Genomic DNA, 14,365 nt, shown 5'->3' on the forward strand with positions numbered 1-14,365 from the left:
AGTAAGGAGGGAGACATTCAGGACGGAGGAGGGAGGTTGGGTGAGGAGACAGGCAGAGGTGTTGGACTGGCCTCAGGTGTCTCACTGATTTGTATCTTTTATGATGCTTCTTCATGTCAGAACACAAGATGCAGTCCCTCTGGCTCGATCGCTCCTGTTGTGTGTTTCTTCCTCGTTCCTCTCATTATGTTTACTTGTATATTTTAGTCCTATCACTGGCTGCCATGGGCAGTGGGAGAGGTTAGGTCAGAGCTGATTACATCTCTTTGGGAAAGCAGAGCCATTGCAGCTGCAGTATCATAAGATCACTCAAAAAAATGAGGGTTATGTTTACAGTTCAATCAGCTATATTGAGCAGCAAATGATGAATGAAAATGTGCAAAGCTAATGGGCAGCTTTGAAGGGCAGCAAAACACTGTATATTCATGAGGTAGAGATATGAGAACAGATATTTAAAAAAAGATGAATTATAAAGATGAGTTTAAAAAAAGTTCTACATATTCAAATATGCAAAGGATGAGTGCAAGGGAGTAACCAATGTCACAAGAGCAGGGCGTAGGGTGAAATTAACATTTGTAAAGCACTCTTTATGTCAAACTTTAGGAACTATAAAGCACTAATAATGGAGGACCTTTTTGTGTTGCACTTTTTTTGCCCCTCACAGACCAGGAAAAGAATAAAAAGAGCAAACAGAGAAATTCAGAAAACTGAGTAACCAGCCAAAAGCATGAAAAGTGTTGGCACCACTCAGCCAGCAGCAGGAGAAAATCTGGACATCACACAAACCAAAATGTTGAATTTAAAACAGCTCTTTGTGCGCAGTTCATCTCTATTAATAATTCAGTAACAAGACTAAGAGTCTACAGCTGCAGTAGCATCTCTGTGATGATGTTTAGCAGGTGTGATGTCTGCAGCATTCACCATCTTAGTTTAGTATGCCAGTGTGCTAATATTTTACATGCTAAAAATTGGTCATAAATTAGTACTGGACAAATAAATATTTTGACCTGATGATTGTAGATTGCAAAGAAAAGACAAGGGATCACAAAATTATTATAATTCGTCCTGAGAGAGACATGTAAAGACGTACCAAATTTCATGGCAGTCATCTGCACCAAACAGCAAACCATTCAATAGCACTTAAGTGTTCAACAGACTGATGTTGTCATTCTTAGAGGAACACTGCTATCATGGCTAAAAGTCAAAAGGAGAAAATGGGGCAAAAATCCCTTCTGAGTTAAGGCTCATTAGTTGTCCTGATATGTTTACACTGTGTGTTAAGAGGAGTACATCTTTTTAATATCTTTAAAAAATTGCATCTTTTCTCTTCTCCCTTCTTGCAGCCGGTCAGTTGAGCCAGTCGGCTCACTTCTCCCTCCAGCTGCCCTACACTGTGCTGGGCCTCGGACGCAGCGCTAACTTCCTGGATCACCTTTTTGTCGGTATCCCCCGGCAGCCTGGAGAGACGGTGAGGAAATATGAGAGGGTTATATTACTTTCACAGCACACCTTCAGAACAGCTACAGGCTGCACGGCCTCACAGAAAAGTTGAAGCTGGTTCATTTATAAAGGCGTGTGCATGCTACAGCAGACTGAGAAAAGGATGGAGGGGCACTGAGACGAACCGAAGTAAACCCCTTCATCCCTTTGGGCAAAAATTGCATCAAAATATTTCATTCATGAAAATTATCGTAGCACATGTATAGTGCCACTCATTTGCCAAATTAAGTCATTTCTGAGAACCCTAACCTGTCCTGAACATAACAGTGCATGGCATGCGTGGCTGAGATATTTAACATCTATGCAGGAAGTCTAGAGAAAAAAGGCAGTGAGAGAACAGCCTCGGAATAAAGATGCTAAGAACCAGAAAACTTTCCAAGAAAAATATCAAATGATGGACTCATTTATGGTGAGAGTAATTCAAGCAATTTTAACGTCATAAGCAGACACCAAAATTGTTTTTCTCCGACTGCTCAGGCAGCTATTTCATAAAAGACTGGTTGTTTCACATTTCCTCCAAGAATTGTGAGGCTTGTTTGTGGGGTGTTATGTGAAGATTCAGAACAGGGATTTCCCTCCATAAGTTTCCTTATCAAATGCTGAGCAGCAGTCTAATATTGCAAAAACATTCAATGTTTGGTATTTTTTTAAATTCAAGCATCAACAAAATACATGATAACTGGTGTTTATATCAGTTGTCAATTAATTCATTCATTCATTATCTTATCCATTAAGGGTTGCAGGGAGGCTGGAGCTTATCCCAGGTGACCCTGGGCGAGAGGCAGGGTACACCCTGGACAGATCACCAGTCCATTGCAGGGCTGACATATAGAGACAAACTCACATTCACACTCACATTCACACCTACAGGCAGCTCAGAGTCACCAGTTAACCTAACTTGCATGTTTTTGGACTGTGGGAGGAGGCCAGAGAACCCAGAGAGAACCCACACAGGCACAGGAAGAACATGCAAACTCAAACAGGGACTCGAACCCTTGCTGTGAGGCCACAGTGCTAATCATTGCACCACCGTGCCGCCCGTTGTCAAATAATGATGTGATTAAGATGTTTACAGATGGGGGTAGTACCTAACTGGAGCATGGGAGAATCCTGTAATTTTTTTTCTTTTCTTTTTACTTAGTTGTAAAGTGAACAATGAAGATGCATTTGCTTAAAAAAATTAATTAACCAATCAATTCTTCACTTCTCTTTAACACAGGCAAGGCAGTTCCCCCAATAAGGCTAATTCTTATAAACCAAACCCTGTTCCATGAGAATAGGTTAAGTATTGTGATGGCGTCACTTCCAAACAAGTTTATTTTGCAGACCTCACCGTTAGAAAAAGTCCGATTTTTAGCAGGATAGATATGATGGCATACTGACAGTTGCTTTGCGGCAGATAAATTCCAGATCCCGCCTCTAATGTACGGGATGATTGATGACATCACCTGGGGAATTGATATGGTGCAGTGAGCTCCTCACTGGAACAGAAATATCAACACACCCGTTTTCGCTTTGAGCTTCAGACACAGCTTTATTTAACATCCTGTGAGTAGAGCATGTTTGAATGACTCTCCAGATGCAGCCCGTGTGTGCTTTCTGTCATTCTACAAGTTCACATTATATGAGTAATAGTAAATAATTGATTGGGTTTTTGTTTTTTGTTTGTTTTTTTTTTGGTTTTAATCTATTCGTCAGCCACATTTCTACACTACACTACCTCAAATGTCAGCTCTCTTCAGTTCAGCTCTCTCACTCTCTCAGCATTCGTCTCCATCTCCGTTCTCTCTCTCTCTCTCTCTCTCTCCACCTCTCACATTGCACTTGTCACAGTGAATATTAGGCACGACAGGGCCCTTTTTTTCCCCTCCCGTGTGGTACCAAGGTCTTCGTCAAGCAGCTGATTAGAATTGCAGATAGGTCGGTCCGCGACTCAGAAACTGTAGTGCACCAAGAACACTCATCTCAGACAAGCTGCTTTGTTGTCCCCTTTCCACACACTCCTTTTTTCTATGCAAAGAAATGTGATCTTTTTTTCCCCCCATTTTTCCTCCTCCTCGCCCATTCCTTCTACAAAGTGAATTAATGAATGCCTAAAGATGCGCCCCATTATGCGGAGTAGATTTCTTTTTTTTTTTTTTTTTACCCAGAGGGACTGGGGAGTGGAGTAACTCCATCAGATCTACATGTAATGAGGAGGAGAAGCTTTGGAAAGCTCTTCAGGAAAGAGGAGCAGGTTTAGAAATCCTGACCGCTATACCACCGCACTCAGTAGGCAGGTTTGGATCTTTCTGTTTGTCAACTCTCTTGATCTATATCTCACTCTCACTTTTATTTCTCTCTGTGTATGTAGTTCCATCCTGTTTCCATTCATCTCACTATCCTCCTCACTATGCCCTTTACAATTTTCTCCTCCAAACTGAGAGTTCCTGCCTGCTGTTTCACAGGAGGAGAGATTTTGTAAAATCTACTTGGATATCTTCCATCTTCTGTCCAATCATTCCTCTCTTTTATTCACCCCCTCCCCGTCTTTCTCTGTTAGTCTCTCTCCTCCTGTTCACTTATCTTCCACTCAGGGGATTCCCTTTGCTGCTCAAAGTGGTTTACTTCACTAATCAGTCCCCTACTTGTCACTCTCACTCTCCTCTCTCTCCGTCTCCCTCACCCTCCATCTCTGTATCTGTCTCCCTCGCTCTCTCATAGTGTGCCAGTTTCCCTGGCTTTGAACCAGAGTGTCTCTCTTTCTCTCTGAAGACTTGGGAACACTTTTCTCTTCCAAACAGCCAGATCGGATCTGCTCCCAGGCAGCAGTAGTGGAGGCTGACTCGTCTCCAGCTCTGCTCCCCCGCCGGTTGCAGAACCGACGGCAGCGCTTTCCAAGAGCTAAGCGACAATGGCTGGTGGCGAGAATGTGCTCGTTATGTAAAAAGCAATGCCGTTGTTGCATGCTCATTCAAAATAGCTTCAAGATGTGATTCCTCTCATTTGATGAAGAACGGAGAGCCACAATTAAAGAGCAGCGGCACTTGCACATTCTGCCAAATGTAGAACTGGAAATGTTAATCCCTCCCAGCTACAAGCATGATTAGAGCTTTTAAATCATTAATATGATGCCCCCCCTCACCCTCTCCTATTTATATCTCTGAACTCTTAACCCATTATGAGCCTGAGCTTAACCTTGGATGCCCAGACAGGGGTTAAATCAAGACACAAGGCAAAATCAGACTCAGGAAAAAGTGGAAAAGAAACCCGGCAGAAACTGATGATGATGTTCGGCTTTTTCCAGGTATCAAAGCACTATTGTATGCAGAGGTTGAATACAGTCTGTCTTTGTATCTTATGTCAGATGTCATCATTGGATGCTGAACCTTAAGGCAGCAAACTACTAAAAATGAAACTCGAATTTGTGCAAAGTCAAACACAGTGCTGCAAGCAAATGTTTCTAAACTCACTGCAGTTTAAGTCCTGGCTTCTAACTCCTCCCTGTCCAATTAAACACCTAAGAGCCCAAACTCACTCACTGTATTCTCCAGTCACATATAATCATACAATCAACTGGATTACATGTCCCGCAATGTTCTTCTTATGGAGAAAAACTAAGTTATTACTGAGGAGTTTGAAAAAAAAATTGTCACCTTAGAGTTTGTGCTTTTTATCTGAGAGCAAACACACACTCAGGCAGCAGTTCCAGTTTTCTCCCATGAATTCTGTCTTCAAAGCAGACCTCAGCGCTGCCATAATGAGTCGAGTTACAGGATGAGAAAAGACCATGTATATTTTATCAAGACAGAGACTGAGATAATGACTTGTTCTGCAGATGGCTGGACTCACACACAACCACAGAAATACTTCATCACACATGCAAATGTACACACCTATATGCGCACAGGCATACACACGCCAGGATAACTTTGTTGCTCCCCAAAGCGACGGTAATTTATTTCAAGTAGCAGGTTGTCTTGTGTCATAAATGCACGGCTTAAAATAGCCACTCCACAGTAGCTAAGGAAAACCATGGGACTCTATTACTCTGCCCCAGAGGACTTAACATACATATTGTGAGTGTGTGTCTCTTTTAGAAATCTGCGCACGATTGCTTGCTTTGTTACCATAATGTATTACCATGTATGTGCACACCCAGTTCATGTGTTTTCTCTTATCTTTTCAGGACATAAGGAAGCAGGAGTGGACGGCCATCATTCCCAACTCTCAGCTCATTGTCATCCCCTTCCCACACAATAAACCCCGCAGGTACAGAAACACTCAGATATTAAGATATTACGTGGAATGCGCCCATTTTCCTTGTTCACAGCAGCGTCATTTTTTTCTGGGAGGACCCATTGACTCTTGTTGCTATGGATACCATTCAACGCGTTCAAGCACTTCATGTGATGCCACTTGACGACACATTAATGCCAATGTTACCTGAGCTGGATGCAGAAAGGGCCTCTGGTGTGTCTTTACTGAACGATGTCCAGATGTGAGCGTGCAAATTCATTCTCACACACACACTCATCTCACAGCATGTGTTCTCATGTTATCATGACGTTGTTCACATGTAGCTCAAACCCCAGGAGGAGCTCCAGATGGCTATTCAGCACAGACAAACACACACATACACACATGCACCCTCCTCCTCCATGTAGCCACCTAACACTTGTGTACTCACCAGGCTTGCCAGACTTGGCTAGCACAGACACACACCTACAATGAGATCTAACCAGAAAAAAACAGGTGCATTTTGTATTCGTCAAACATACACTTTTAAGTTAGTGGATTGTGAGATGATAGATTTAATACACCAAAGTGGCCGAATCACTGGAATTACATAAAAATTCTTGGAAGCCAAGAGCAGAGTTTCATTCTGTGAAAGAGATATTCATTTATTTATTTTAACTTAATTAGGACACAGTCTCTGCTAATGTGTCCCATTTGGTAATTACATTGTTTTTCTGTCAAATAAAAGTATGATGAAACATAAAACAGCATATGGCAACTCTTCATTTTTTCACTCTCTCTCTCTCTCTCTCTCTCTCTCTCTTTAGTTGGAGTGCTAAACTGTACCTGACTCCTAGCAACAGTGTGCTGCTGACGGCCATCGCACTGATCGGGGTGTGCGTCTTCATCCTCGTCATTATTGGCATCCTCCATTGGCAAGAGAAGGTCAGGACACACACGCGCGTGCACACATGCATTGGTGTAGTTAACACTGGCCTCTTCCTGATGATTTACTGCTTTAAAGTATGAGTGTGTGTGTGTGTGTGTGAGAGAGAGAGAGAGAGAGCAGATTGGTCACAACCAGCAGCAGATGGGCCCCACTGTCCCTGTCCTGTAGTCCTCTACCCTCCCGCTGAGACACACATACACACTTTTTCCCCCTCTCTCTCTCTCTCTTTCTCTTTCTCTGTCTGTCTATCTCTCTCTCTCTCTCTCTCTGGGCCACAACCTGGAAGGACGTTCAACTGTAATTGCCTGCTTCTGTCCTTTCAGCATGGCAGATCTGCTGTTCATTATAGCCATAAATACACCCTCCAGGGAGTCAGCGCATGTTTTCACATGTGTTTTGTGCATCAGCTCCTCCTGGTCCGGTTGTTGTTTGAGTCACACACACACACACACGGCACATGCACACGCCTGATATATCATGGTCGAGGACACAGAGACACAAACTTTAGTTAACAATGATTGCATGAAATGTTTTTTTTTCTTTGTTATCTGGATTGTTTTGTTTTTCATCTACACACACTGTGGTAATACCGACTGCTAGGCTGAGCTTTGCAGTAAGTTTCTGGCATCTTCTCCAAGCCATCTGCCGCGCGAGTGTGTGTGTGCTTAATGTGTGTCTCTCTGTGTGTGTGTGTGTGTGTGTGTGTGTGTGTGTGTGTGTGTGTGTGTGTGTGTGTGTGTGTGTGTGTGTGTGTCTGTTTTCACACAGGATAGCATGTGTGCATGGTTACACACACAGAAGCACTCTTAATTGCCCTGTTTTTGGGGAGACGTGGGCGTAAGCATCAGCTTCATCTGAACCGACACTGCACTCACTGCACACAAAAAAACATGGCTGGTGCCCGAACTGAGCATCTAGATACACCGAGTAGGCTCAGGTGGATGAGAGGATGTGGGGGGTGAAAGCTGTATGGAGCCTTTTGAGGGCTATGAGTGGAAGAAAAGGGAAAATGCAAACAAAAAAACCTTAATTCACTCATATAGGCTGGCAGTATACATCAGTATACATTGAAGTGTATCTGGCATGTTCATGCAGATAAAATGAAGTGTTTTCCAGACACCAGGAACCATTGATGATTGTGGGGTGCCTCGGCTGACCAGTTAAAGTTTCAAATGATTTCTGCCTTGTTCCCAAGCATCGAAAGGGGTCTCTAGTTCCAGAAGTATTTTTTTGCCACTCTAATTACCCATTTGAATTATTACTTATTTCTAAAGAAATAATGTATCTAACATTGACTCAAAAAAGATCATTTGATTCAAACTGTTAAATGTATTATCAGGTTTCTGCAAAGTAATTTCTAGCTTTCTGCAAAGCTTGCAACACATGCAACAATAATGCACGTTCAGTGATTGGATTTCTTACTGAAATGCTCCTTTCACCTCTCTACTTAAATTTTTATGTACACAGGCTTGTTCTTTTGGTTTTTCTAAAATAACTGCAGATCTGTTCTGATCTGATAATTCTACCAGCAGAGCTGCATGCCTGTCCAAGTTTGGTAAATGTGCCAACTACATCCTAACTTTTATTTCCTGAACACCTGAAATATCTCCTCTTAGATTGCAATGTGATTCTCAACATTGTCATTATTGTACGTGCCTAAAAATTTCTAGCCCTAAGTCAAAACATAGCCGTTTCCAATGTAACCAGTTTCAAATGTAACTTTCGTCTAAAGTTGTACTACAGCAGTTCTCTCCCCCCTGAAGCTCAGCAGTATTGTCTCTGTCTGGTGTGGATTAACAAGCCTGTAGTATCCTACAGAACTGTGTCCACACTGACTGACTGAGCTTTTGAAAACACAGCAAATATGATTTAAATTGGAGTATTTGGCCGACCCTAACAACTGAAAGACACACATCTGGACCGACAGGCTAATATGGTGTAACCTCCTGCGCCGTCCAGGGAATCAAGATTGCGGGTGAATCCTGTACACCAGTCTCTAACATGCGCTCTCATATCTCATCTTCTCCCACCTCTTCTACGGCGGGGCATCCAATAAGGTCAGGGCGAGCCCACTGATTGACATTTGGCATTTCTGTGTGTTTGCGCTGCCGCCTCTGGTATTTGCTCTTCTAATAACAAAGTCAGGTAGAGGGCAGAAGCACAGGGGCAAAGACGTGCTGTCCTGCCTAACAAGCCAACAGGGCTTTTACACAGCACCCCTGAACTTGTCTGCAATGAAATATTAGCTGCGGTAATAATGGATATTAAACTGAAATATAAGCCGAAAGTAAAGTAAAAGAAAATAGTATTAAAATAGATGGAAATAATATGTAATGAAGCAGAAAGGAATCAATCTCCTCACCTGTAGGCCAGACTTAATTAGTTGACATTAGAGTCCAGTGAGACCACAACATGCCTCACTGTTGTTTTCCACCTGGTTTCAGGCACAGACACACCACTGCGTCACTGAAACCTTTTGATGGACACAAATCAATGCCTCTGCAGCTTAATGATGATTCAGGCCTCAAGATAACAATTTGGTAGTATCCCCTGGATAGTCAATTAGACCAGGCTCCAACCACAGGACAGCCCAGTGGATCAGTTATCCAAAGGAAAGAACATCACATCAATCCATCTGCTCCGTGTTGTCCTAAAAAAGAAAAAAAAAGTCAAACATAAATCAATATAAAGCACTGGAATCTTGGAAGATAGATTAAGGCTTCATTACGAACCAAAACATGACGTGACGGGATAAAAAATGCGGCGAATGTGTTCCTGACCATCTTGTGTTTTACAGCAAATTAGTGAACATCCGGGAAGGATTGGCTGTCCTTTAAAAGAGGATAGTCATCTCAAAGTCCTTCAAATGTACTGAGCCTTCCTTCAGCCCTTGTCATGCAAAAACTTGATCTGCTTTATTGCAACATTCAGTCAAAAGCGTTGAGGGACTGAGAAAAAAAGATGGCTCCATTCAGATACTTTAAAATTGATGCCCGTTTTCTCCCCATCCTCAGTTCATCACTAATCTCATATAACACATGTAAATGCATCATTGACTACACTGTCACCAGTCCAGATGATTCTTTCTTTTTCCTCTGTGCTGAGCTACTGTCAAATGGCGACTTCTAAAAAAGTATGATAGGACCCCATCAAACCTCATTACAGTGTACTGCCATACAAAATGATGTCTGTTCTTTTCTGAGCCATTATGATCTCAAGGAATTAAAAGTTATCATGAAACTTTTAAAATGATATTCCATGCTAAATTTATCCTTTTGAGTATTAAAAGTTAATTTACTCAAATATTGTACTAATGTATTTTTACTTTTACTTACAAAACATCTTCGTCTGCAGCTCATAAATTATGATACATTGTTGTAGATGTCTCTGAATGTTCCTCCTGTCTGTACTGGCCATTGAAGGATGGAGGACAATATCCACAGCCCTCATTCTGTGAAAATATGCAAGGTTCAACTAAAGCTAAAATGAAAAATTACAATTATTTTTGTACAGAAATTTGTGTTATTATTCTGCTATTACAGCTCTGAAAGGAAACATTTTCTGAAAGAAACAAGAGAATTTCAGACTAAAAGGACTGTAAGTTTGGATGGTACCCACTTGGTTTGACTAACTCAGATTGCAGAAGTCGCCTATAAACTTCAGGTGAATTTGAAAAGATGCATTTTTACCCACAACAGGGATTTTAAAAGAGGTTTATTTACAGCCTGTATGGAGAAACAGGAGGAATAATTGCATTGACCAATAATTACATACAATGTGTATATGTCTATGTGAGTATTTAAATTATTAAGATATGCCTGAACAAAACCTGTCCTTTAAAGTGCTTATACATTAGTGCATCTGTAATAGTCCAGTAGTGTAAATATATATATTATAATTTAGCAATACCGAATCTAATGCTTGCTCGGATTTATACACTTTTCACTTTTTACGCTGTATTTTATTTTTTGAATTTTATTGTTACTAAAATGTGTCACATCATCCAACGACTCGCAGCCTTGTTTGTGGCAGTAAAACCTATCAAATCTCATCTGAGCACATCCTCCATGTTGCTATCAGTAGTGAAACATCAGGCTGACCAATCAATAAGTTAGGATAGAGAGGTTCCTGCTTACAGGCTCAACAGTAAGAGATGACTGAGACAGAAACAGTGTATTTAGCTGTATTTTAGAGAGAATTATAAACTACAGACTTTTTACAGCCACCTTTCAAGTCGACAAGGCGAGTGTGTGACACACAAGGGGATTTTAGGGTGGAGTGTACTTGAATTGTGACTCTTAATACATTAGCTGCAAATGTTCACGCAGCCCCCCACAGCTGCCCCATTGTTGTGTTCAGAAAAGAACTGTACATCATTCCCACTAATGCGCTGTGGGGATGTACACAGTCTGTACTTGCTGAAATTACAAAATGGCTTTGGCAGGCCCTCGGTTCATGAAATACACCCAGTCTATGGAGGACAGTGTCAGCTGTCAGTTCAAAGAAGTAAACTATGGGAAAATATGAGAAATTGCTGCTGTTGTCTAAAAGTTTTCCTCACAGCACCAAGAACATTAGGAGCATGTGACGCGAGCGGGTTCTCGGGGAGGAGGTGTTGGGGGGGTGAATTGGTCTGTGCCTCACATCTGTCAGCTTGTTCTCAGCTTAGCTGGACACTGCCGCCTCCAGCCATCACACCTGCCCGTTTGTCTTGATGCCCAGATGATGATAATAGCCTGTTGGCCATAAATACACATGTGTTATCCCATTATTATAAACACTTATCCTTAAAAGGCCTTTTCATGTTTACATCAGGTAGAGTAATATTGAAGTCATCAAAACTATGAAGGAACACATATGGAATTATGCAGTTAACAAAAAGTGTTGAATGAACCAGATTCATATTTTTGATTCTTCAAAGTAGCCACCTTTTACTTTGTTGGCTGCTTTGCACACTTCTGGCATTGTGTCAGTCAGATTCATGAGGTAGTCACCTGGACTGGTTTTCCAACAGTCTTGAAGGAGTCCCCAGAGGTGCTAAGCATTTGTTGGCTGCTTTGCCTTCACTCTGTGGTCCAACTCAATCCAAACCAACTCAGTTGGGATTAGGTCAGGTGATTGTGGAGGCCAGGTCATGTGACGCAGCGCTCCATCACTCTCTTTCTTGGTCAAATAGCCCTTTCATAGCCTGGAGGTGTGTTTGGGGTCATTGTCCTGTTGGAAAAACAAATGGTGGTCCCACTAAGCTCAAACCAGATGGGACGGTATGTTGCTGCTGAATGCTGTGGTAGCCATGCTGGTTAATTGTGTAAGTGTAGTTTTGAATAAATCAGCAACAGTGTCATCATCAAAGCACCATCACACCATCACACCTCCTCTTCCATGCTTCATGGTGCGAACCACACACATAGAAAACATCCACTCACCTTTTCTGTGTCTCACAAAGACATGGTGGGTGGAACCAAAAATCTCAAATTTGGTCTCATCAGACCAAAGTACAGATTTCCACTGGTCTAGTGTCCATTCCTTGTGTTTCTTGGCCCAAGCAATCCTCTTCTTCTTGTTATTCTTCCTCGGTAGTGGATTCTTTGCAACAATTCAACCATAAAGGCCTGATTCACACAGTCTCCTCTGAATAGTTGATGTCGAGATGTTTCTGCTACTTGAACTGTGTGAGGCATTTATGTGGACTCTAATCTGAGGTGCTGTCAATTTGTGGTTTCTGAGGTTGGTAACTCTAATGAACTTCTCTGCAGAGGTAACTCTTGGTCTCCCTTTCCTGGGGCAGTTCTCATGAGAGCCAGTTTCATCATAGCATTTCATGGTTTTCAAGACTGAACTTGAGGAAATATTAAAAGTTCTTGAAATTTTCCAGACTGACTGACCTTCATGTCTTAAAGTAATGATGGACTGTTGTTTGTCTTTACTTAGTTGACTGGTTCTTGCCATAATACAGATTAACACAGGAGTCGAATAGGGCTATTCACTGTATAGAACTGTGTACCAACCCTACCTCTACACAACACTATTGATGGTCTCTAACACATTAAGAAGGCAAGAAATTCCACAAATCAACTCTTGACAAGGTACACCTGTTAACTGAACACTCTAGCAGGTGACTACCTCGTGAATCTGACCTGTGCAAAGCTGCCAAAACAAAAGGTGGCTACTTTGAAGAATCTAAAATATGAAACATATTCTGGTTTGTTTAACACTTTTTTGCTTACTACATAATTCCATATGTGTTCCTTCATAGTTTTGATGACTTCAATATTAATCTGACCTAATGTAGAAACTAATAAAAACAAAGAAAAACCATTGAATGAGAAGGTGTGTCCAAACTTTTGACTGGCACTGTTATGGGTGTGTGAGACAGAATGAATGAGAATAACCGTGTTTGTCGTTAATATTTCCCATGATTTTCTGTTTTTGTAACTTCCCCTGTGATTATATGAGAAAGAGTATTTTCAAAGATAATGACCCTGTGGCTCTGTAATTAAATATTGAAAGGTTATCTTTCCAACCATAAGTCTAACTGAACATTTGCAACATCTGTCCTCTTGTGGTTGCTCAACAAATTTGATAATTAGACCACAAAGTTCACTTTAATTTATTCTTTGCTCATTTTGCCCTATGGGTTTTTCTTTTTTTTTTTTTTTAAACTAATTAAGTATTAGTTGTTGTCAGTGTTGTTGTTGCACAAGCAAAGAGGACCTAAATACACTAATCTAACAGTGGGTACATTTAATTAAGCTACTGTATGTGGCCTTGTTTATTCAGTTAGTATTACAGTGGCCTAACACAACTGGCTTTAATAATGGAGCTATGTACATAATGTGGACACATTGAGTTTGGTGGTGACACATTCAGCTGAAAAGGATCTCTGCAGAGCATACTGCAGCCTGTATGTCCAAACTGAGGTTGTTTTCTCAGTTTTAGATTTAGGAATAATGTGTTAACTTTGGCACCTGATTTGCATTTGATTTTAGAATAGTCTTTTGATGAAAATATACATAACTTTTAGTCACATGTGAGTCAGATTATTGTTGATTTAGTTAACAAAAGTGCAAAGACATTTTAAAGACATCTCAGTTTTGTTGTGCTTTTTTAATTTCTTGGGCACGTCATTTTTATTTGTATAGTTCCCATGATTACTGGTGTTGTCATCACGCTTCACAAAGTTTGTAGCAAAGGCACTGTTTACCTGTTGGTAGCAGTGCACACATTCTTGTCCATGTCAGTCTGCGAAGGCCAAATAGTCCAAATTATCCTCCTTTGTGAATCCAGTTGTCATTGCCAAACTGTGTCTGTTTAAACAAACTTGCTGTTGTTCCTGCTCACTGGTCTTTATTCTAGTTACTTGTACTCTCACTGTGTTCTCATACATGTTCACTACAATACTGATTGGATTCAGAGGGGTTCAGATTCTCAGGTTAAACCCATCTGCAGGCTAGGGCCTCTCTGTGTGGAGTTTGCATGATCTCCTTACACCTGTGTGGGTTTCTTCTGGGTGCTCCAGTTTCCTCCCACAGTCCAAGGACATGCAGGTTAATTGGTGACTCTAAATTGCCTGCAGGTGTGTGTGTGTGTGTGTGTGGTGTGTGTGTGTGTGTGTGTGTGTGTGTGTGTGTGAATTATCGTCTGTCTCTTTGGCTCTGGTATTACCATGATCCGATCACAAGTGGACAGCTCTAAGTA

At 41.4% G+C, this 14,365-nt stretch overlaps 1 protein-coding gene across 1 annotated transcript in view; it reads left to right on the top strand.

The window, feature by feature from the left end:
- The window catches only part of itfg1 (integrin alpha FG-GAP repeat containing 1), a 130,967-nt gene that overhangs the window by 115,180 nt on the left and 1,422 nt on the right, over positions 1 to 14,365 (top strand). Inside the window, exons 15-17 of the mRNA XM_018697450.2 lie at positions 1,344 to 1,468; positions 5,669 to 5,751; positions 6,546 to 6,663. Of these exons, the coding sequence (XP_018552966.1) occupies positions 1,344 to 1,468; positions 5,669 to 5,751; positions 6,546 to 6,663 (326 nt within the window). The remainder of the gene's footprint in view (positions 1 to 1,343; positions 1,469 to 5,668; positions 5,752 to 6,545; positions 6,664 to 14,365) is intronic.

The sequence above is a fragment of the Lates calcarifer genome, linkage group LG2 (assembly GCF_001640805.2).
Source record: "Lates calcarifer isolate ASB-BC8 linkage group LG2, TLL_Latcal_v3, whole genome shotgun sequence".
Lineage (NCBI taxonomy): Eukaryota > Metazoa > Chordata > Actinopteri > Centropomidae > Lates > Lates calcarifer.